Source organism: Chiloscyllium punctatum, chromosome X, assembly GCF_047496795.1.
Source record: "Chiloscyllium punctatum isolate Juve2018m chromosome X, sChiPun1.3, whole genome shotgun sequence".
Lineage (NCBI taxonomy): Eukaryota > Metazoa > Chordata > Chondrichthyes > Orectolobiformes > Hemiscylliidae > Chiloscyllium > Chiloscyllium punctatum.
The window spans coordinates 23487336-23511684 of record NC_092791.1 but is presented as its reverse complement, the minus strand read 5'-3'; the positions used below and the strand labels follow the sequence as shown (position 1 = coordinate 23511684).

Below are 24349 nucleotides of genomic sequence, written 5' to 3'. Positions count from 1 at the left end.
CTTCAGATGCTGGAAATCAGAAACAAACAAATTGTTAGGAAAACTCAACAAGTCTGCCAGCATCTGTGGAGAGAAAGAAACAGAGTTAACCTTTCGGGTCCAGTGGCCCTTCTTCATGCATGTTTGTTTATTGTTGTCACATGTTGATATTTTCTAATCACCCCATTAAGAGATGTTTTCACAAACGTCTGGAGCAGGTGGGACTTGAACCCAGGCCTCTTTGCTCAGAGATAGGGACACTACCACCATGCTAGCTATTACATGTTATTTAATTGTTAGCACAGGTTTAGTCGCACACATTCATACTTATACAGCAAATGTTGTTTTAACTGGCACTTGATAAACTGGCCAAAATTATATACCTCAAAAACTGTGAAATTATGATACTTTTAAAACTTTATTTACCTCAGTATAAGCATGCTTGTCGTTCAATTGAATGACCACATGAAATATCAACAGTTGATTCAATTTAAAGTCAATTTCTCCTCAAATACTGTGATATCCAAGTCGTCGGTTAAGGGTGCAAGTGAGAAGGCCCTCTGCCAGTAAGTTTTGTTTAAGGCAAAGTTGGAAGTTTCAAACAAGAATACACCTAAAGTCTGAAATGGTCAGATTCACAACGCATTACACTTTTCAAAATTGTTTCACAAAATGCTAGCTTGATTGTTAAAGACAGCATGTATTGTTCATCCCTAATTGCTCTGGAGAATGTGGTGTTGAGCCACGTTCTTGAATCCTGTAGTCCGTGGGGAGGTACCACAGAGTGATCAGGAAAGATTCAAGATATGTGGCTTAGAGGGTAACTTACAGGTGGCAGTATTTCCACACGTCTGCTGCTCTCCTCCTTCTAAGTGGCAGAAGTCATGGGCTTGGAAGGTGCTGTGGAAGAGGTTTAGTATCTCATATACAATACACACGGTCGCTTAGTACTGGTAATAGACAGTGAATATTTAAGGTGACAGATGGGATGTCGATCAAGTGGGTTGCTTTGACTTAGATAGTGTTGAGCTTCTTGAAGTTTGTTAGGACCACACTTATCCAGACAGGTGCAGAGCATTCCATCACACATATTGTGTTTACCCTTAAAGCCTTTCCCCATACCAGAAATGGTTTCCTTGGAAGCACAACTCCCAGGACAGATGACCAACTTGTCAGTGTACGGATCCTCAAACTGAAAGCATGCAAATTGCAAACTCTAAATTAATGTAATTAATAAATAAATTTAATAAAATCAGAACCAAGACAGAATATAAACTTTACAAAACATAATGTACAAGAGTATTAAAAGAAAATCAAAGTCCTTCTTTTCCTCCAAACACAGAGCTCAAACAATGAATAGCTCAGGATGTGTGCCTTTTAGCACACTGGTTGAAACTGTAAATGTACACGTGGAACTCAGTCTGTACAACAGACACGCTTGGGAAGCAAGTTGGTTGCTTAGAACTTTAAATATTACTGCATTTATATCAATATTTCAAATTTGTAAGACCCATGGTCAAAGAGATAAAAACAGTTCTACATCCTTCAACAGTGATCTCCGGATTGCATCAAAGTTAATATTCAAAAATTATTCAGACTGTTTAAAACCATTGCAAACTTGACTTCTTTTCAACCTTATTTTTAATATCTTTTACAATTAAGAATTGGACTATCAAAAAGTTCAGTCTCTTTATACATAGTACAGTTCTTGCATTTATTAATCTGTAGGCATCCATACAAGAAATACTACAGATTTGTTACGTACTTTACTGGAAGTTGTTCAACTGTGATTTTTCCCAGTAATTACGAACTAGGCATCACAAAAACTAGGTCACGTTTACAGCATTGGACCAGGAAGTTAGATTAATCTTCTCATCATGGAACTGATGATTTTGTACAAATTTGGAAAAACAGAATTTTTACTGACTAATCCATAATTTTAACATTCCAGTCACTAAAACAGCTTCAGCTGAGGAGTTTGGTAGACATTTCAAACATTACCAAACCCCACAAGCATAAAACAAAGAATTGTTTGGTTTTTGGTTTTTATTCTTCTTTTTCTGGTTGGGGTATTCTTCCTGGCAATAGTGATAAAGAGAACCACCAACCAGTGATAATATTCTGGGGATACAGGAATTCAGATCACTGCATTTTCAATGGCTGCCATAGAGCAGTTGCAAGCAGCTTGGGCCAAGTTTCACTGTGCAATTCATTGGTTGAATCACAGGGACTTCAATGGCAATTTGAGTGATAAGCCTATGCTGGCTGATGGGGAATATTTTGTGGATACACAAAACACATTCTCACCTTAATCTTTGCGAACAACAGCAAGGTCTGAGCGATAGTTCTGTTACTAGTGAGCAATTTGATAAGTTCCTCCCTCATTTTGTGTTGTAAACATTCAGTCCAGAGTTCTCTATCTTTGTCATTACTTATTTCATAGCCCCATGGGTGGCTATTAAAGTCAGAGATAATATTAAGTTTGAATAAATGCACTTCAAAACACTGGCTTTGGCCATGTCAAATCTAGGACACTTTTGGAAATAGCAATCTTTAGCTCTTCCAGCTGAATCGCACTGGTCTAGGGTTGAGAGGTCATACTGCGGCTGTACAGGACATTGGTTAGGCCACTTTTGGAATATTGCGTGCAATTCTGGTCTCCTTCCTATTGGAAGGATGTTGTGAAACTTGAAAGGGTTCAGAAAAGATTTAAGGCTGTTGGCAGGGTTTGAACTATAGGGAGAGGCTAAATAGGCTGGGGCTGTTTTCCCTGGAGCATCGGAGGCTGGTGGGTGACCTGGTTTAGAAGAATATAGACCAACTGCTGACAAATGGGACTAAATTAGATTAGGATATCTGGTCAGCCTGTACGAGTTGGACCAAGAGGTCTATTTCTATATCTCTATAAGTAGCTTCTTCAACTGTGGTGAAGGAAAATATAACAAAATTCACTATGCTTTCTTCACACATTCCACATTCCCAAGCCACATTTTGGGTGGCAGTAGTTATTCATGAGGCAGCACCCACAGGAACAGTAATGGTTAGCATGCTGGCTATTTGAGTATGATAGTAATGGAACTGTGTCTTTGAACATGCAAGTATCTCAAAAAAAAAAATCACAGAATTGAGGGACTTTCCCAGGTGTTGGTGAGCCCTTGTCCCAAAACTTCTGGCAGTTTGCTTGGCCCTCAAGCAGACTACTATGGTTGCTTCTCTCAAGATGGCAAGATTGTTAAATCAATGTTCAGTTGCCAGGACAATGACATCAGTTGTGATTTCTCACTTAATAGAGGGGGCCACGCGAAGGCTGCCATCTTCCACTCCAAATGACTGACTGGCAAAAAAACTTTACATTAATAGGTCAAATCTAGAAGCATCCCAAAAGTACAGCAAGAGACAATGGTCATTGAGAAATTGTTGTGAAGTTGAAGGCATGTACTGTTCCTTTATGGGAGTGTGAAAGCTGGCAAACACCTGTGATGTCACAGAGCATACTGGACACTTTGAAGATGTAACATTTGGGCTGTAACTTAGAGCACTGTAACGGTACAGAGTTGTTTTCACAGCAGTTTGAATTTAACCAGTTTAAATTATGCTCCAAGATACTAAAACCCAATCGAATTTGAATTTTACTGTTTTGACAACATCAAACTAATGAGATGAGCTGATGTTTTGGGGTATAAAAAGCAGGCATTTTGTACAGTTAGCCAGAGAAAAAGCACCTTCTGCCATCAACAGACTGCCCACAAACCCTCTCTAAAAATGTACCTTTTTCATATGGAATATCTGTGCAGCATAAGACCAACGATGACCCAGGAGATGTACAAACAGAGAAAGTTCGACACCCGAAGACGACAACCGTGGTCTGGTTTTGAAAACTGATTTTCGATAAATTTAATGGGGACTTTATTGGATCAGTATATTGTTATAGAGTGGGAGGTAGATAACAAATCTTTCAGAGAGAGGAGGCTTAGAATCGTAAATAGGTGTTGTTTAGTGTTCTCTTTTGGAGGTAAAGAATAAAATTGTTATTTTTTTCTTTAATTAGTAATTAAATTTGGGTAGTTCTCGGTCACTCACACTTTAATAGAATATAAGGTGAGATGAGCTTTCTTGTCTGTTTGGTTTAAATTAGCAGAAGGGTTTACCCAGTGTCCTAACAAGAAGCATCCCAAAAGTATAGCAAGAGACAATGGTCATTGGGAAAACTGATCTATGACCCAGGAAGCTTGACGTCAATATTACTGATGCACAGGACATACTAAATTTTTGAATGCATCATCATCTGGAGAATCAGTCATCAAGTGAATGAAGCTCAAAAGAACAAATAAATTCCAGCCAAAGTGCAGCTGTTGTGGCAAGATTTTGCCATTGCAGTACACAGAGACTCAATTCCAGAAGAAAGCCAAAGACTGGCACAGCCTTTGTAGATCAGTCCTTGGTCTAAAGGACTGATGCTGAAAATCAAAGGTCATTCCCTGCCGGAAAAAACAATGTGTGCTTGGGAAAATAAGAAATAGATAGCTAAGTGATCACTTGCGTGACAAAGTCAACTTCACAGTTCCTCAACAAGGCTCACTACTTGTACTGATGTTCTTCAAGATTTAGACCACTAACATGCTACCAATGAAGTTGTGCAACTTGCATATGCAGATGATCTTGCCTTGCAAACAGCCTTCATGGACATCAAATCCACCTTGGATGGAATTTAAATTCCAATGGAACAATATTCCCAGAATTGGAATCTCAAATCAAATCTGGACAAAACCAGTTACTGGATTTCATCACAACAACAGGAACACTAAGCACACCCCAAAAATTGATCTTCTTTGCCAATATTGTGCAACATGATCTTGCACTTACATATTATGGAGTGAAGTTGGACCATACGCCTAAAGAAGGTAGCCACTAATACAAAGACAAGGATGAACCTGTTTTTGAACATGGCAAGCACAAGCTGAAGAGCAATCAGCAGGATTGCACTGGACATCACAGATGGCTTTCAAGTACTATGGATCAGTACAGACCAGAAGTTGCCACACATATCCAACTGAATAATGCAATGCAAGACTGAAACCCTCAGGTTGACACAGAAGTCCCTTTGTAGTTGTACATCTCTCCATTCATTAGTTGCAATGCTAGAAAGTCCAAATAGAGTAAAATGAACATCTGTCCACCAACACACCAATAATATCCATTAAAATTGCACAAGTTCCTTTGGACCCACATGCTTAATTTTTCCAGCAGTGTAACTTCAGTAATGAAAAGTTTACACAGTCAGATTGAACTATCAGAAAGAAAGAAGCATCTTGTGAAAGATCCAATTCATGTGAAAACCTAAACCATATTTGCACAAAACATGGCAGATTAGGATAACTGATACACAAACAGAAAGTTACAAACTTGTCAATGTGTAGTTGTAGTCACCTGGAATTGACCATGGAACACCGATTCAAATTTCCCAGGCTTAAATGATCTGAGAACAAAATTATCTTTGCTGCTTACAGCTGCGTCAGCCATAACATTGCTGATATCAGTCATCCACCATGGGAAAATCACCAAGTGGAAGTGAATGAACAACATCAGCCTCAGTACACTGTGCAGCTTTTACTGGCTGGTTTTAAAGTAGCCTGGAAATCTTACCCAACCACTGATGTTTAATAAACACAAAGCTTGAGGGAAAGCAGAGGCAATAAGCCAAGGAAGGAAAAAGAAGATTCTAGATGGAGACTTACTCAAAACCGAAATCAGGCACCAAAATCGGTTCAGGTTTCAAACTCAGTCCTATACTAAAATGGAACTTTGGTGCAAGTCATTACAGGGACAGTACAGTGGCTCAGTGGTTAACATTACTGCTTCACATTGCCAGGGACCTGGGTTTGTTTCCAGTCTTGGGCGACTGTGTGGAGTTTGCACATTCTCAGTGTCTGTGGGGTTTCCTCTCACAGTCCAAAGATCGAAATTGCCGTGGGAAATGCAGGGATAGGGTAGGGGGTTAGAACACTGTTCAGAGAGTTGGTATGGACTCAATGGGCCAAATGGCCTACACCCACACTGTAAGGATTCTATAATTACAGTGTTTTTAAAAAATTCACTGTGCCTCTTAAACGGAGCTAGATTTTTATTGCGCACCACATTCTTTTCATAATCAGAAGCTGCACAGCAATACAAAGAGAAAAATAACAATTTTATTTTATTTTGACAAACAAGCTATCAATTCATTAACTCTTTAGCATGACAGTGGCTTTGAGCAGTCACAGAGGTGTCTATACATATCCCACTTGGATTGACTAGTGTGATCTGAAAACAAACAGAACTTGCATCCCAATTGCACAACTGAATGGTCAGTCACCAAAGGATACAGATTTAAAGATAATAGTGCAAAATAAAAGATATGGGAGGATAATAATTTTTTATTTAAACATGACAAATTATAATCTGGAACGCACTGCCTCCAAGAGTATAGAAGGACATTCAATGGTAACTTTCCAAAGGGAATTGTGTACATACTTGAAAAATGGAAAATTTGCAAGGCGGGGAGGGGGGGGGGTGGGGGGTGACAGTAAAATGTTGGTTGAGGAATAAACACAAGCTAGGACGTCTCAGCTCTTTTTTGGTAGTGCCAGTGGATCTTTTATATTCACTTGAGAGAGGCAAGTCAGGGATTCAGTCTAGCATCGCATCCAAAAGATAGCTGCTTTAGTCTCAATCATTCTTCTTTTAAATGTTGCCAGGGCTGGAGGATTTGATCTATAGGGAGCGGCTGAATAGGCCAGGGCTGTTTTCCCTGGAACGGAGGCTGAGGGGTGACCTCATAGAGGTTTATAAAATCAAGACAGACATGGATAGGATAAATAGACACGGTCTTTTCCCTGAGGTAGGGGAGTCCTGAATGACAGGGGAAAGATATAAAAGGGATCGAAGGGGCAACTTTTTTCACACAGAGGATGGCAAGTGTATGGAATGAACTGCCAGAGGAAGTGATGGAGGTTGGTACAATTACAGCGTTTAAAAGGCATCTGGATGGGTATATGAATAGGAAGGGTTTAGAGGGATATAGACCAAGTGCTGGCAAATGGGACTAGATTAGGTTAGGATACTTGGTTGGCATGGATGGGTTGGACCGAAGGATCGGTTTCCCTGCTGTACACCTCTAGGACTCTAAATGAGCTGCTTAAAAAAAGGGACTACACAGCAATAAAGATCACAAAATGGAAAAATTAGCTTAAGAAAAGCAATTCGGAGTTATACTTGTTTAGCGCCACACACGTTTAGCGCCACACACGTTTAGCGCCACACACGACCTTTGGCATTCAAAAGCACTTTATTGCCAATGAATCCCATTTGAAGTGAAATCACTTATGTTTTTAAACTTCTTGCAGGTCTTAAAATTCTACAGCTAAATATTCTGAAATTTTGTTCTCCAACAACAAGTCATGGTCACTTTATGACAGTGTATTATGTCATGCCCAAACAAAAATGAGAAAATTGATTCAAATACAAAATAGAAGCCATTACATTGGTGTTATTTTTTTAAGCCATGTCTGGAAATGCCTAAACAACAGGAAAAAAGAGAGAACGGCAAAGGCTAGCAATCACAAACAAACAAACAGAAACTGTTAGGAAAGCACAGTAGGTCTGGCAGTATTCATGCAGAGCTAATGTGACCTGAACCCAGCAATTTCTGTTTTTGTTTCTATAAAATCTCTAGATGCATCTCTGAACATTAATCTGCTCTAGACTAGTCATTCCGAGGTTTTGATCTTTTGAAAAAAGAAAATTCAAATTAATCAAATGAATGCAATCAGTAATGAAGTCATTCACTAAGAATTTTGAATAGAGAAATACTGAGCTCAGTATTTCAAATAGAGTGGCTAAAGAGAACTTGACTGTATATCTAGTTAATGCGATGACATCAAGAGCTACCCCACAAGGCAACTGTATATAGCCAAACATTCTTCTGTAAATCAGAGATATTCAGATCCAGATTCTAACCACTATTAGGTTTGATTGTAATTTTCACCCGACTCCAGGAATTATTCAGAACACCACGTAAATTCCAGATGGGTGCAACTGTATCAGGTTGCACGTTGTAGTTGTTGTCCACAGCTTTGCAAATTATCTCCAAGTTCTTCTGGCCCTTTGGCAGAGGCATAGTGAGCTGCCACAGTTTCCATGCCCATGCCTGACCGGCATCCTGCTTCTCCCCAGTAAGGTCAGCTACTTTCCAAGTCTTCCCACCATCTAATGAGACATCGACTCGAATCACTTCTTGGCCACCTCCACTCCATGCATAACCTTTCACCGTGATCTCTTCATTGTCTGCAGAGATATAATCATTATTGCAAGGTGTCGTTATGGCAGACTGGATGGGGAGTTCTTGGATTGCTGGCGCAGTACTGAAGTCAACAGTATCCCAATCTACAGAGGGAGAAAACCCTTTATAGTCATTCACCTGCCAATGGCTCTGGCTTTCTTCTTTACTTACAATGATCTTGCTCAACCACTTCACATTGCGTGCTCCAACCACTCCAGGCACAATGACACGCAGGGGAAAGCCGTGATCCCTGGATAGATCTTCACCATTCATTTCATATGCAAGTAGCACATCACCATCTTTAGCCAATGCCTTGCGAATGGAAATAGAGGCCCCATAGGGGATCCCAGTCAGGTCTTTATCAAGTCCCTCAAATTGGACATGCTTGGCATGTGTGTTCTCTGGGAGCCCTGCATACTTAAGGACATCAGAAAGCTTGACCCCTCTCCAGGTAGCATTACCAATAGCTGCCATCCCCCAATTCAGTCCCTTTACCTGACGCACAGCATTCATTTCAGAGCGCCGATTCCCTGCACATTGCAATGTAGCAGTTATTGTGTGCTTTGGAAACTTGGTCTTGAGATCATCAAGGGTTAGTTGGATGGACTTCAGCCCCTCTCCCATAACCTGCAAACGGTACGTTTTTGGATCAACTTCTGGTACAGGCAAATGATTTCGTTTGAAGAAAATTTCATTTGGGGTAATGTAATTTTCAGACAGGAGTTCTACTGGTGGTTCTGCATTAAATGGCTTTAAGCTATTCACTTTCAAAACAGGGTGTCTCAGGGGTTCGTTTCCATAAGGATCATCCACATCCATGGTTGCCTGCTTCTGATCTTCTGGGCTCAGCTCTCCAATTCTGTACTCTTCAAGTATGGAGTAAACATGTTCTTGATTGTGGACTGCATACATTGCCCAGAATGGTTCAATGGCACCACCAGCAGCAAGCATGATCTTATCTCCCCCAGGGTGTAGGTCCACAAACTTTGTAATATCATACACACTAGTTTTATAGGTGACCCATACCCCATCTGCAAGAGTTTTATGTTTGGCAACATCCTGCCTGGTATAGATCGAGTTAGTTGGTTTCACCTCATTGCCCAATGCTGACACAGTTTGGCTGGTCAATTCTGTGGTATTTTTAGGCTCTGCTTGCTGCACCTAGAAGACAAAATAAAAGACTATAAGACTATAGCTCATGGGAATAGAAAATCCTCAAACTCAGACTTCCGCTCATCAGTTGAAGCTCAGAGGCAGCTCTGCAACTGATGGATTTGGGCAGAATGAATCAGCTGAAGTTCCCATTCCTGGCTGTAGTCCAGATGCTGAAGTGTAAGTTGGGCAAGTACAGCATTATCCTCAGTTACCATCACCACTGACACTCATGTTCAAGATCTTTACTCAAGTATTAGCCACTTAGGCAAAGTACTATGATTGCCATGCTCATTGGAATGCACTGCACGTGCCCGAATCCTCAGGAGAAAATGAAGTGTTGAAGTGAGAGTTAGCATCAGCAAAGATCTGTCAAGAGATGGTCTTTAAGGAATAAGATATATAATTTAAAAACAAAAATTATTACATGTACTTGAGCAAAGCAATTATAAAGCTGTTAATAAAGATGCAATAGGTATTCCCTCATACCTGCTGTCTATGCAAGCCATAAACTAGGACAGCACCTGTACCCGCCAGGACCCCTACAACCAACTGTCTCCATCCTGTGTTAGAAAATTGGTAGTCCATACTTCTGCCACCGTTGGCAGCTGTATTCTTCCATCGTACAAAGCCGCATCCTGAACAGGCCTGCAGAAGTCGTGCAGAGGTCTCTATCCGTACTCTGAAAAAGGAAGCAGGAATGGAAAAAAAGAAAGTGCACAGCTTGATACATTCAATTTCAAATTGCAATATGTTCCTACCATCCTGCAGGAGCCAGTATTTAGGACTTATTTAACCAAATTGCAGGCTCATGTCTCCACACTATTTAACTTGCTGAATGGTAAGCATTACTGAGTGACAAAGCCAAGGTGTCCAGATCTAGAACAATGAGTGCAATGACAACGTTCAGCTGAGTTCAGTTCTCACATCAGGATCAATAATTTCTTGAATGTAGAGTGAAAAAAAATGGGGGATCATATTGGACATGGTAGCATGGGGATTAATGTTACTGCACAAATAATCCCGAGGACTGAACTTAATGGTCCAAAGACAGTTTATCAATTAGAGATTAGTCCAATTACTCTGATTACTTTCTTTTATCATTTAATACCCACATCCCCAATCACATCTCAACCCTGCCTCCCTGTGTCCCTGGGAAAATGTTATCCCCCAAATTTACTCACCAACTCTAAACCATCTTGCATTTAGCCCTCTATTCACCACGTTACTGCAGCCACAATTTATGCAAATGCATTCTTAACTTGAACGTCAAAGGAAGAGTTAACAATTACTTTCTCTTGCCCTGGTCATTACCCTGATACGGCCCTCATCCGCATTCCCTTAATTCCAAGGATGATGACTTATAAAGAACACGTAGGCTTAGCCATCCACAGCCAGATTTGAACGGACCACTTAAAAACATGGTCAGGTCCTGCTCTCATCTGTGGAAATTGCTCACTGCATTCCAGGCAAAGATGACACTTTCCTTCATGGTAAGTAGTTTTCTTAATTCCCTCTTCCTTGTAGCCTTCACCCACAACTCCAGCAAATGCAGGAAGCTCATGCGCTCCCTTGTCACTAAGATTGAGCCTCTGCCACATCACTCCCTTCAACTAGCCCACCTGGTTAAACTTCCTCAAAAGAGTCCCCTCAATTTGAACTTGTATCTTACTCTAGTTACATACATACAGATTTGGAGATGGGTACACCAAGGGGCCCCTCAAGCCTGCTCACCGTGGAAGAAGATAATGACTGATCTGATCACTTCACATTCCCACCTACCTCTGACAACTTTTCACCTTCTTGCTGAGCAAAAATCTATCCATCCTGCCTTTAAAAATATTCAGATTCTTCTTCAAAAGACAGTGAAAGCAAACAGTTCCAAAGACTTGATCAGTGAAAAAAATTCTCATGCCTAAAATGGCAATCCCTTATTTTGGAACAACGATCTCTAGTTCTAGAATTGCCCACAAAGGAAACATCCTTTTCACATCCACCCTGTCAAGACCCCTCAGGATCTTACGTATTTCACTCAAGTTGCTCCTTAGTCTACTGAACAGATACAGACCTAGCTTATCCCTACATTCCTTACAAGACAACCCACCTATTCCAGGCACTTGTCATAAATATTTTTCAAACTGCTTCCAATGCACATCCACCATCCTTCCTTAAATAAAGTGGTCCAATACTGTACACTATTATAGATGGGGTCTCACCCTGTATAACTGAAGCATGGTCTTGCAACTTTTGTATTCAATTCCCCTCACAATAAGTGACAACATTGTATAAGCTTTCCTCATACTACGTCCAATCCTTCTGTGATTAATGTATTAGGACATTCAGATTCCTCTGCACGACAGAGCCCTGCAATCTCACACCATTTAGATAATGTTTTTTTAATTCTTCTTGTCAAAATGGGCTATTTTACATTTTTCTACATTATACTCCATTTGTCACATCTCTGCCCACTTCCTTCGTAGCAATGTGTCATCACAATTTATTTTCTTGCCTGTCTTTGTGTCACTAGCGAATTTAGTGACTGTACCCTTAAATCTCTTCACCCAAGTCATTTATATAAATTGTTAAATGTTGAGGCCCAGCACTGATCCAGTGGCACACCAGACAAACCAGAAAGTGGCCCATTTATGCCTTCTGTTTCTGTCAGCCAGGCAATAGACTATCCAAAACAATAAGTTCTCCCCAACACCATGAGCTTTTACTTCCCACATCAATAATTTGATGTGGCGCCTTACCAAATGCCTTCTGAAAACTTACGGACATCTTCTGGTTCCCCTTTATCCAAAGCAGGCTACTTCCTCAAAAGAACTCCAGTAAATTGGTTAATCATGGTTGCAGTTTCAAAAAGTCATGTTCTGTCTGATTATCTTGATTTTTTTTAAAAAATGCCCCTCTATAATGTCTCTATAAATAGGGAAAAATCATAGAATTCCTACAGTGTGGGAGCAGGCCATTTGACCCATTGAGTCCACACAGACTCTCTGAAGAACATTCCAATCCCCTACCCTATCCTTGTAAACCTGCATTTTCCCCCCACAGCTAATCCACCAAAACTACACATCCCTGGCCATTACGAGCTATTTCACATGGCCAATCCACCTAACCTTCGCACCTTTTGAAACCCATGGAGACACAGGGAGAAAGTACAAACTCCACACCAGAGGGTGGAATCGAACCTAGGTCCCTGACGCTGTGAGCAGTGCTAACCACTGAGCCACCACACTATCTGATATGCTGACGCTTACGACAGATGTTAAGCTAACTGGTCTGTAGCGTACTGCTTTTATATTCCTAATGAGTTGAATTCATGAGCTAATCATTAGATTTGGAATCTTCCTTAAATCAAGGGAGTCTGGAAAATTAAAACCAACACAAATCAACTATTTTACTAGCCACTTCTTTCAAATGAAAGACATCAATCAGGACCGAGGACTCGTCAGCCCACAACTCCATCAATTTGCTCAGTACCACTTCCCTGGTGATTGTAAATTTTCTTAAGTTCCTACCTCCTTTCCATTTCCTGAATTACAGCTATTCCTGGGATGTTACTTGTATTTTCTATAGTGATGACCAATGCAAAATTCATCAGCCATCTCCTTACTTTCCATTATTAATTCCCCACACTCAATTTCTACAAGATTAATGCTCACTTAGTTCTTTTCTTTTTTAAATCTCTAGACAAACTTACTACTTTTACATTTCTAGTTAGCTTTTTTCTTAAATTAATAAAGGAGGACAAAATTAAAGTAATTCTTTGATATTTGTTTATATTCTGTCCAAACATCTGTCGATACTATGGCTTTAAGAGGTGCAGTTTGTCTTTTTGAAGGGATGTCTTAAGACAGAGGTAGCGAACAATTTGAAGCCAATAAAGTGAACAGTTTGTGAGGGCAAGAGGTTTTTTTTTGTTAAGTTGGAACAATAGATGCAACATGAATGGGTACAGCAAGGCGTCCACAGAACCAGGGTTTTCGTTTAGTTTTCAGCAGCTGTTGGGGTTTGAGGTTGGCAGTGGAATCTTTACATTTTTCTCAGACACAGCAAGAACCTGAAATTCTCTCTGCTGCCAGAACCACTTTTGAGACAATCTATTTTACCAAATTTGCCTTTACCAAGGGGGTGTTGGAACATTGCTGTTCAGTAGTTAATCGGTTATCCTGTTAAGTTTCCCAGCAGAGTTAAAAGTTATACCAATTCTTCTTTCTTTTGTTTGTATTTTAACTGTAGGGTAAGAATAAACTGTGTTTTGCTTAAAGCTAACCAATTAAATCATATCAGGAACACAGCGCCTTACACTTGCCTTTAAAGATGATAAAAATTAGGGTCTAAGCTATCTCCTGGATACATTTGGGGGTTTGGTTTGGTCCGTTCCATCTCTCCTGCCACCTATCCTTGCATTTTTTTTAAAAAATTCATTTGCTGGATTTGGGCATCTCTGGCCAGGCCAGCACGTTTTGCCCATCTCTAATCACCCAGAAGGCAGTCAATCACATTACTATGTGTCTAGAGCCATATGTAGGCCAGACTGGGTAAGGATGGCAGATCTCCTTCCCTAAAAAAGAATGTTCATGAACCAGATGGGTTTTTATAACAAAAGGCAATGGTTACATGTCACCCTTAGACAAGATTTATTTTCCATATTTTATTGAATTATATGCTTTTTCCCTTAAGTTTATTGCTATCTCTAACCTTTTTAGTTAGTGACCAGTGGTCGCCATCTGCTTGGATTTTCTCTTATTGGAAGGTTTCTACTTTGTGTCTTCTGAAACATCCCCATAAATAATCGACCATTGCATCTCTATTGACTGATCCTTAAACATAATTTGCCAGGTCACTTCAGCCAGCTCTGCTTTCATGCCTTCATGCCTTCATAATTGCCCTTGTTTAAACGTTAAAATACTAGTCAAGGACCCACTCTTCTCAAATAGTGCTATCTTGAAAACCTTCCATGGCCTCATCCAGGATATTTTTGCCCATTGCAGTTTTCCAGTCTGTGCAGATTAAAAGTACCCATAATTATCACGATACTTTTCTGACAAACTCCCATTATTTCTTCCTTTATACCCTGTGTTACCATGTGGATGCTCGATTCTGTTCACCACTCTCAAGTCATCTCTTACCTTCGTTGTTTCTCATCTCTGCACTTCTATATCCTGGTTTCTCTTCTATCTCCCTGTATGTCCTCTTGGAGCTAGTCTTATCAACACTCATCTTCTGTTCTCTCAATCTTATTCCAAGTAAACGGGTCACCCAACTTTCTCTCCTGGTCGTCATGTCAATCAATATTTCGAACAATTCTCTTCTGTTGCAGTCCTTTGCTCCTCTAAATCTGCCATTACCACACCTTTCCTCAAAAGGAACATCAACCTTGATTCCATAGTTTTGCAAATTATCATCCCATCTCAGATTACCTTTTCCTCTACAAAGTCCTTGGTCATGTTGTCACCTCTAAAATTAATTCTTTTCTTCCCATCCCTGCGACAGCACCAAAACAGCTCAAAGTCACAAATTATATCTTTGTCACTATAACAAAACTGTTCCTCCTTGTCCTTCCTGAACTATCTGCAGCCTTTGATGTGGCTGACCATACTATCCTTCTTCAAAGCATCTCCACTGCCATTCAGCTAAGTGGGATGGCTGTCACCCAGTTCCACTATCATCTCCCTTTTTTACAATCAAAGAATAATGTGCAATGGCTTCAGTTCTTGATCCTACATCCACACCATGGCCTCTGGTGACCCCCAAGAGTGTATCCTTGTTCCTATCTTATTTCTCAATGTGCTGCTACTTGGTGACATCATCCAAAGGTAAAAGGTAAAGGCAAAGGCAGATATATATCCACCTCACTTTGCTCCTCTGCTATTGCTATAAAGTTATCAGACTGCCGTCAGATATACATGAGCAGAAATTTCTTCCAGTTAAATATGGGAAGGCTGAAGCCACTGCTCCTGGTCAGTTCATCACATCACTAAGACTCCCTCCTTGCATTCTACAATTTCACCCACCAACTCCCTCTAATGCTGAGATCCTATCTATGTCCTCATTAGCTTTATTCTGTTACACAGTTCTAGATAGTGAAATAACTCCAGGAGGCCAGTGTGCATCACTAAGGCCCCCATTAATTTACACATTAACAATCCCGAACTTCAATACTGCATTCTTCGGAGTCAGATGGCCTGTGTGAGGAGAGACGTATGACAGAAGTTAGGGAAAATAGCAGCGGGATGCTTCCTCGGCACAAATTGCCATTAAAAGTGGAAAGGGAATTGAAATGGCTCCACAGGAGCTGGTGTCCCATCACTAAGTCACCCTTTATATACCCGTGGAGAGTCCCACAGAGCCAGCTCTCAGAGTGAACGGATGTCAGACACTCCTGTTCCTTTTTTTCCTTTTTCTTCAGTGCTTATTTTTTCCCCAGCACCCATGTTGTGTGTGTGCAGGTGAAACACACAAGGTGCACAAATCTGTATTCAGTTTCCACCACCAGGAAGAAAAGAAACACCCGAGTGGCCTGTGACCAGCAGTGCCCTTCACATCAAAGGGCAATGCTGTGTGATCAAACAGTGAAGGGGAGGGCAGGGATTAAATCAAAATATAGAGTTGGAGAGGGAAATAATGCACTCCACTCCCTGCGGCACCCACCTCTCCCTGAACAACTCCAGGGGTGTTGGTGGCCATTGTGTGCTCCCTCTCCAGGGACACCCGGGCTTCGCTTTTAGTGTGTGTCAGACAGTATTCCCTGATTGGAACTGTTAATCTGGTTCAATCAGGGAACTCATTCTACGAGATCCATGTGGCTGACCTTGACCTCGTTACAGTCTGAGGATATACGCTGGTCCTTTTGCTTGGAGAGCCTCCTGGGGCGTTTTAGCACCAGGTCAGGTTCCGTCGACCAGATATCTAACATGGATGGTATGTAACACACAGGAGCTCACTTCTTGCGCCAGGCACGCCTTGGTAGAATTTCTCTTTTTTTCCAGCACCAAAAGGTGTCGAGGTGACTACATCAGTCATGTCCATCTCTGATTCAGAGGACTCGACAACGCTTGATGGACAGAGGAACCGGGCATGTCTTGCTCCCGCACCATTTGCAAATTTGCACCTTTCATCTGGTTCACATGCTTGTTCAGGACCATCGCTGCTACCCAAATTTTATGCATCACTGGACCTGACCTCATCTTGACCATGCCTCTTACACCAAACTGCCTCTTTCACTTGGGCAGAGTCTTGTTTCTGGGATTATTGTTTGTGATGCTTTTTCATCCTCCATCCCCAGGTCTGGGAAGATCAGAGCTAACCTGGTGCGGAGCCTTCTCCCCATTAGTGATTCTGCCAATGCTATCCCTGTAGTCGCATGAGGGGTGATCTTATAATCAAATAGGAACCAGGACAGTTTGGTAACGAGTGAAACTGTCGGTGGTTTCTTCAATCCAGCCTTCAAGTTTGGACAGCTCTTTATGCCAGGCCATTGGATGATGGGTGGTATGGAGCCATCCATACATGTTGAATCCCATTTAACATTAGGAAATACCCAAATTCCCTGCTGGTAAATGATGGCCCATTTTCTGTGACCACCACTTCTGGGAGTATGCATATTGCAAAAGGTGCACAGTTTTCCTTTTGTTATCCCAGTGTTTGGAGTGGACCCTATGCACATTCAACCACTTTGAGTGGGCATCTACAATGGCTAAGAACATCGACTATGCAGGTCCTTTCATTAGGTCACTGTACAAACAGAGTCCAAGGTTTACCCGGACCTTCCCAAAGATGTGGGGGAGCTATATGTGGTAATTTTTGTGCTTGTTGGCACTCTGGGCACTGCCCTACTAATGCAGCTTTGCCTGCATACACTCCTGGTCACCAGATACATCTCCATTTTGAAGTTCCCTCGTTGGCCCTAGTGGAGTTCAGCCAGTATTTAACAGCAACCTTTGCTCAGGACAATCACCCTTGCTCCCTATAGCAATATGCCATCTTCTACTGTAAGTTGGTCTCTCTGGGTCCAAAAAGATTTCAATTCTACTTGTGACAGCCCTTTGGTTTCCCCCATTAATACCAGTTGTTTAAGTTTCAAAATGACAGGATCTTTCTGCATCCAAAATCTGATATTAGCAGCGGTGACTGGAAGTGGGTCCAGAAAATATAATATTCTTACAGACTCTTCCACTGGTGGTGTATCTGCTAATGGGAGGCAGATCAATGCATCCATGTTTGCTACTTGGCCTGCCAGATAGCATTCTGATTATAAACACTTAGTATTAGAGCCCACTGCTGAACGCAGCCCAAAGCTACGAGAGGCACTGCCTGGTCCTCTTTAAGCAAGCCAAGTAGAGGTGTGTGGGCCGTTATTATCACAAATTTTCATCCATGAAGGTACTGATGGAACTTCCTCACTCCAACTACAACTGCCAATCCTTCTACTTCTATCTGGGCATATTAATGCTTTGCATTAGCCAAAGTCCTGGATGCATATGTCATTAGGCAGTCCTCTCCACTAGGCCACCTATGAGCTAGTACCACCTTGATGCTGTATGGGGAGGCATCATATGTCAATAGTTGGGATCATTGTGGGCCAACACATTACAGGATGAGAGCTGGAAGCTTGAGCTTGTCAGTGTGACCATTTCCAAAGCAGACCCTTGTTTTTAAGGAGTTGATACAAAAAGGCGCCAGGATGGAGGCCATGTTATGTATGAACTTCCCATAATCAATTTACCAGTCCAAGACATGACCTAAGCTCCTTGACAGACATGGGGACCGAGCACCTTTGATCGCCCTCACTTTATTTTCCAATGGTGTAAATTCAGTCTTGTCAACTCTGTAGCCCAAATAGTTCACTTGGAGGGCATTTTTTCACTTCTTGGGTTGACACCTGCCTTGGGAAAATGCCTTAGAGAACTTGGAGGTAGTCCTAGGTGTTTCTTATTAGTTTTCCCTGTTATTAGGGCATAATCTAGATGAATAGTAATCGGAGGTACACCTTGCAAAAGGTTCTCCATCATCTGTTGAAAAGTTGCACAGACGGACGAGACTCCAACTAGCAGTCGCGTATATTGGTACAAATCTTTATGATTCCTGAAGAAGGGCTTATGCCCGAAACGTCGATTCTCCTGCTCCTCAGATGCTGCCTGGCCTGCTGTGTTTTTCCAGGACCACATTTTTCAACACAAATCCTTATGGGTATTATTTGTAGCATACTTCTGGGAATCCTCATCTAGCCACAATTGCAAGTAACAATAGCTCAAGTCCAGCTTTGCAAAGGACAGACCCCTTGCAGCTTTATGTATAAATCTTTATCTGAAGGATTGGATATTTATCCAGCTGCAAGAAGCAGTTTAACATTTGTTTAAAATCCCCACAAAGGCAAACTGACCAGTCAGGCTACAAAAGAAAATAAAAAGGTACAACCGGTGCTACCCATTCCTTCGCTTTCCAGCCTCCTGATTTCTGTCTCTACTTTTGCCCACAAGGCAAATGGCACGGAGCAGGCCTTGCAGAAGAATCGTGGAATTCCTTCCTGGTCACCATGCAAAGTGGCCTTGACTCTTCTGTCAGTCCCTAGATATTCTTGGAGAAAATCTAGATTTCACTCAGACAGAGGTTTTCTGATTGAAAAATGTTAAGCCAATCTAGGTGGACCTCTCACAACCAATCTCGCCCCATTAGGCTTGGGCCCAAATGTTTTTCTACAAATCACTACTAACTGAACAGGTGCTTTTCATAAGAGACCAGAACTGAAGCTGTACCTTTAATCTGTTAAAAGTTCCCCAGTATAGGTGCTCAGCCTAGCTGACATCTTGCACAAAGTTAAATATTGGAGTCTGGACTGAATTTTGTTGAAAGCTGGTTCTGCAATCACTGGATATCGCCACACCAGTATTGACCTTCATTAAGGCCAGTTGATCATTCAACCATGTGCTTATCTTGACTGGTTCAGATTTTGATGTTGCTAAGTAATTTAACTGTTCCAAACCATTGTCATACAGCATAGAAATAGATCCTTCGGTCCAACCTCAGTCACACCAACCAGACATCCCAATGTGACAAAGTCCAATCAGTCAGCATTTGGCCAATATCCCTCTAAACCTTCCTATTCATAGACCCATCCAGCTGCCTTTTAAAATGCTGTATTATACCAGTCTCCATCCTTCCTCTGGCAATTCATTCCATACATGCATCAGCCTCTGTGTGAAAATGTGGCCCCTCAGGTTCATTTTAAATCTTTCTCCTCTCACCTTAAACCTATGTCCTCTGGTTTTAGACTCCCCCCATCAGAGGAAAAAGACTTTGGCTACTCACCTTATCCATGCACCTCATGATTATATAAACTGCTGTAAGATCACCGCTCAGCTTGTGACGCTGCAGGGAAAACAGCCCCAGCCTATGCCTCAAACCCTCCAGTCCTGGTCACATTCTTGTAAATCTTTTTTGCACTCTCTCAAGTTTAACAAGTTCCTATAGAAGGGTGACCTGAATTGAATGTCTCAATGTCTTGTATAGCCGCAACATAGCACCCCAACTCCGATACTCAAATGCTCTGATCTTCTTCACCACCCTGTCCACTTGCGACTGCACTTTCACAGAGTCATAGAGATGTACAGCATGGAAACAGACCCTTCGGTCCAACCCGTCCATGCTTACCAGATATCCCAACCCAATCTAGTCCCACCTGCTAGCACCCAGCTCATATCCCTCCAAACCCTTCCTATTCATATACCCATCCAAATGCCTCTTAAATGTTGCAATTGTACGAGCCTCCACCACACCCTCTGGCAGCTCATTCCATACACTCACCACCCTCTGTGAAAAAGTTGTCCCTTAGGTCCCTTTTATATCTTTCCCCTCTCACCCTAAACCTATGCCCTCTAGTTCTGGACTCCCCGATCCCAGGGAAAAGACTTTACCTATTTATCCTATCCATGCCCCTCAATTTTGTAAACCTCTATAAGGTCACCCCTCAGCCTCCGACGCACCAGGGAAAACAGTCCCAGCCTGTTCAACCTCTCCCTGTAGCTCAGACCCTCCAACCCTGGCAACATCCTTGTAAATCTTTTCTGAACCCTTTCAAGTTTCACAACATCTTTCCAATAGGAAGGAGACCAGAACTGCACGCAATATTCCAACAGTGGCCTAACCAATGTCTTGTACAGCGGCAACATGACCTCCCAACTCCTGTAAATCAATACTCTGACCAATAAAGGACCAATAAATACCAAACGCCTTCTTCACTATCCTACCAACCTGCGACTCCACTTTCAAAGAGCTATAAACCTGCATTCCAAGGTCTCTTTGTTCAGCAACACTTCCCACGACCTTACTATTAAGTGTATAAGTCCTGCTAAGATTTGCTTTCCCAAAATGCAGCACCTCGCATTTATCTGAATTAAACTCCATCTGCCACTTCTCTGCCCATTGGCCCATCTGATCAAGATCCTGTTGTAATCTGAGGTAACCCTCTTCGCTGTCCACTACACCTCCAATTTTGGTATCATCTGCAAACTTACTAACTGTATCTCTTATGCGCGCATCCAAATCATTTACGTAAAACGTAGAGGACCCAGCACCGATCCTTGTGGCACTCCACTGGTCACAGGCCTCCAGTCTGAAAAACAACCCTCCACCACCACCCTCTGTCTTCTACCTTTGAGCCAGTTCTGTATCCAAATGGCTAGTTCTCCCTGTATTCCATGAGATCTAATCTTGTTAATCAGTCTCCCATGGGGAACCTTGTCAAACACCTTACTGAAGTCCATATAGATCACATCTACTGCTCTGCCCTCAATCTTCTTTGTTACTTCCTCAAAAAACTCAATCAAGCTTGTGAGACATGATTTCCCACACACAAAGCCATGTTGACTATCCCGAATCAGTCCTTGCCTTTCCAAATACATGTACATCCTGTCCCTCAGGATTCACTCCAACAACATGCCCACCACCGAGATCAGACTCACCGGTCTATAGTCCCTGGCTTGTCCTTACCACCATTCTTAAATAGTGGCACCACGTTTGCCAACCTCCAGTCTTCCGGCACCTCACTTGTTACTATAGATGATACAAATATCTCAGCAAAAGGCCCAGCAATCACTTCTCTAGCTTCCCACAGAGGTCTCAGGTACACCTGATCAGGTCCTGGGGATTTATCCACTTTTAACCGTTTCAAGACATCCAGCACTTCCTCCTCTGTAATCTGGACATTTTGCAAAATGTCACCATCTATTTCCCTACAGTCTATATCTTCCATATCCTTTTCCACAGTAAATACTGATGCAAAATATTCATTTAGTATCTTCCCATTTTCTGCGGCTCCACACAAAGGCCGCCTTGCTGCTCTTTGAGGGGCCCTATTTTCTCCCTAGTTACCCTTTTTGTCCTTAATATATTTGTAAAACCCCTTTGGATTCTCCTTAATTCTATTTGCGAAAGCTATCTCATGTCCCTGTTTTGCCCTCCTGATTTCCCTCTTAAGTATACTCCTACTTTCTTTATACTCTTCTAAGGATTCACTCGATCTATCCTGTCTATACCTGACATATGCTTCCTTCTTTTTCTTAACCAAACCCTCAATTTCTTTAGTCATCCAGCATTCCCTATACCTACCAGCCTTCCCTTTCATCCTGACAGGAATATACTTTCTCTGGATCCTTGTTATCTCATTTCTGAAGGCTTCCTATTTTCCAGCCGTCCCTTTACCTGCCAACATCTGCCTCCAATCAGCTTTCGGAAGTTCTTGCCTAATACCATCAAAACTGGCCTTTCTCCAATTTAGAACTGGTCTGTCCTTTTCCATCGCGATTTTAAAACGAATAGAATTATGGTCGCTGGCCCCAAAGTGCTCCCCCACTGACACCTCAGTCACCTGCCCTGCCTTATTTCCCAAGAGGAGGTCAAGTTTTGCACCTTCTCTAGTAGGTACATCCACATACTGAATCAGAAAATTGTCTTGTACACACTTAAGAAACTCCTCTCCATCTAAACCTTTAACACTATGGCAGTCCCAGTTGATGTTTGGAAAGTTAAAATCCCCTACCATAACTACCCTATTATTCTTACAGATAGCTGAGATCTCCTTACAAGTTTGTTTCTCAATTTCCCTCTGACTATTAGGGGGTCTATAATACAATCCCAATAAGGTGATCATCCCTTTCTTATTTCTCAGTTCCACCCAAATAACTTCCCTGGATGTATTTGCGGGAATATCCTCCCTCAGTACAGCTGCAATGCTATCCCTTATCAAAAATGCCACTCCCCCCTCCTCTCTTTCCTCCCTTTCTCCAGTTGATCCTCGCAGAGGACGATGCAGAGTCGACCTGCTAGCACTTGAGCATCCTCCGCAAGTCAGCCATGTTGTGAACATGAGAAGCATGTCGTCAGCACATGCCAGAAAGGTCAACTTCCACCCTTGGCCCACACAGAGCTCGACACAACAGCTGCTTTCCCAAGAGGTGCAGGAACTGCTCCACACACAGAGAATAAAGCTGGCTAGACGGGAACAGCCCTGACGCACCCCTCTCCCAAAGTGCAGGGGCACTCAGAAGTCGGGCGACAAAGTGTGCCCTAAACCCAAAAGGTCACAGAGACCCGAGCAGATACTCATGATTCACCGTCAAATGCCTTTTCCTGATCAAGGGCAATAAAAGGTGCTCGACAGGTGAGCCCTCTGGAAATAATGGATCATGTCCTGGACCACGCGAATGTTGTGGATGCGCCGGCCCAGGACTGTGTAGTACTGGTCTGGATGAATCATACAGTCCAGCATGGTGCCAAGGCAAGTCAAGGATCCTGTAATCCGTGCTGAGGGGCGAGACCAGGACGCCAATTCTTTAACAAACAGAGATCCCCTTTCTTAGGTAATGGAGTGTTGACAGTTCTGCACCAAGAAAGGAGCACATCACTCTGGTCACAATACATTCCTCCAGGACCCGCACATAGTCACCCCTTCCCCCCCAGGATTTCCCAGAATACCCTGAAGAATTGCACGGTCAGCTCATCCAGCCCTGGGGACTTGCCCCTAGAAAGCTAGTTGACAACACTGGCCAGCTCCTCCCAACTCAAAGGGGTGTTGAGCCTCTCGGCATCCTCGGGCTGACCTGCAGCAGGTCCTCCTACAGACCTCTGTGAGCTTCCTCACAGGACGATCTGGAGAGAAGAGAGCTGTATCGCCGTCCCTCGCTTAGGCCGGATGCCATTCGGATCAGACAGGAGGGCTCCATTGTCGGCAAGCAGCACAAGGAACTGCTGGCAGACCCCATGCCTTTTTTCCAGCAAGTCGAAGGGAGAGCTGTGGTCAAGATCCCAGAGGAACTGGGCCCACAATCTCATGTACACACGCCGGAACCCAATGAGATGCAGGTTCCGAAGGTCCCCTTCTTCTCTTCATAAACCCACAGCACAGTAGAGTCAACATCAGGCTGACTGATAAATGACTTCAGGTTGGGCACGTCCTTCTCCAACTCCTCAGTTTTGAATTTCTGCCACTTTGTTGACCCCCCATGCTTGCCCATATCTCACCATAGCCTCAAGGAGGAAAGTGCCCCTGCTTCCTGCTCCAGTCAGTCCAGAAGTGACTGAAAGAGTCCCGGAGATGCTTGCTCTCCAGCAGTAGGTCGTTTAAGTGCCAGTACGCTAACCTTGCCCTGGCACTGAGTGGAACAAGGTCCACCCACACAAGGTTGCAATCAGAGAATGATACCTGTGCACAGAGGCCTTCAGAACACAGGAGGTATACCCCTGGAAATGTAGAGAGTCAATTCTGGTTGCTCTGACCCTAGGCCTCACAAAGTCACAGACCCTTTGGTCCAACCAATCTATGCTAACCATAATCTTAAATATTTAACTAGCTCCACCTGCCTGCGCTTGGCCCATATCCTTCCAAATATTTCTTAT

At 42.5% G+C, this 24349-nt stretch overlaps 1 protein-coding gene across 1 annotated transcript in view; it reads right to left on the bottom strand.

Moving 5' to 3' along the window:
• Positions 1-6147: 6147 nt before the first annotated feature.
• Positions 6148-24349, bottom strand: part of suox (sulfite oxidase) — a 36782-nt gene continuing 18580 nt past the window's right edge. The window contains exons 3-4 of the mRNA XM_072567224.1: positions 9938-10130; positions 6148-9457 (exon numbers count right to left, since the gene is read on the bottom strand). Coding sequence (XP_072423325.1) covers positions 7970-9457; positions 9938-10130 — 1681 coding nt within the window. The 3' untranslated portion in view covers positions 6148-7969. The remainder of the gene's footprint in view (positions 9458-9937; positions 10131-24349) is intronic.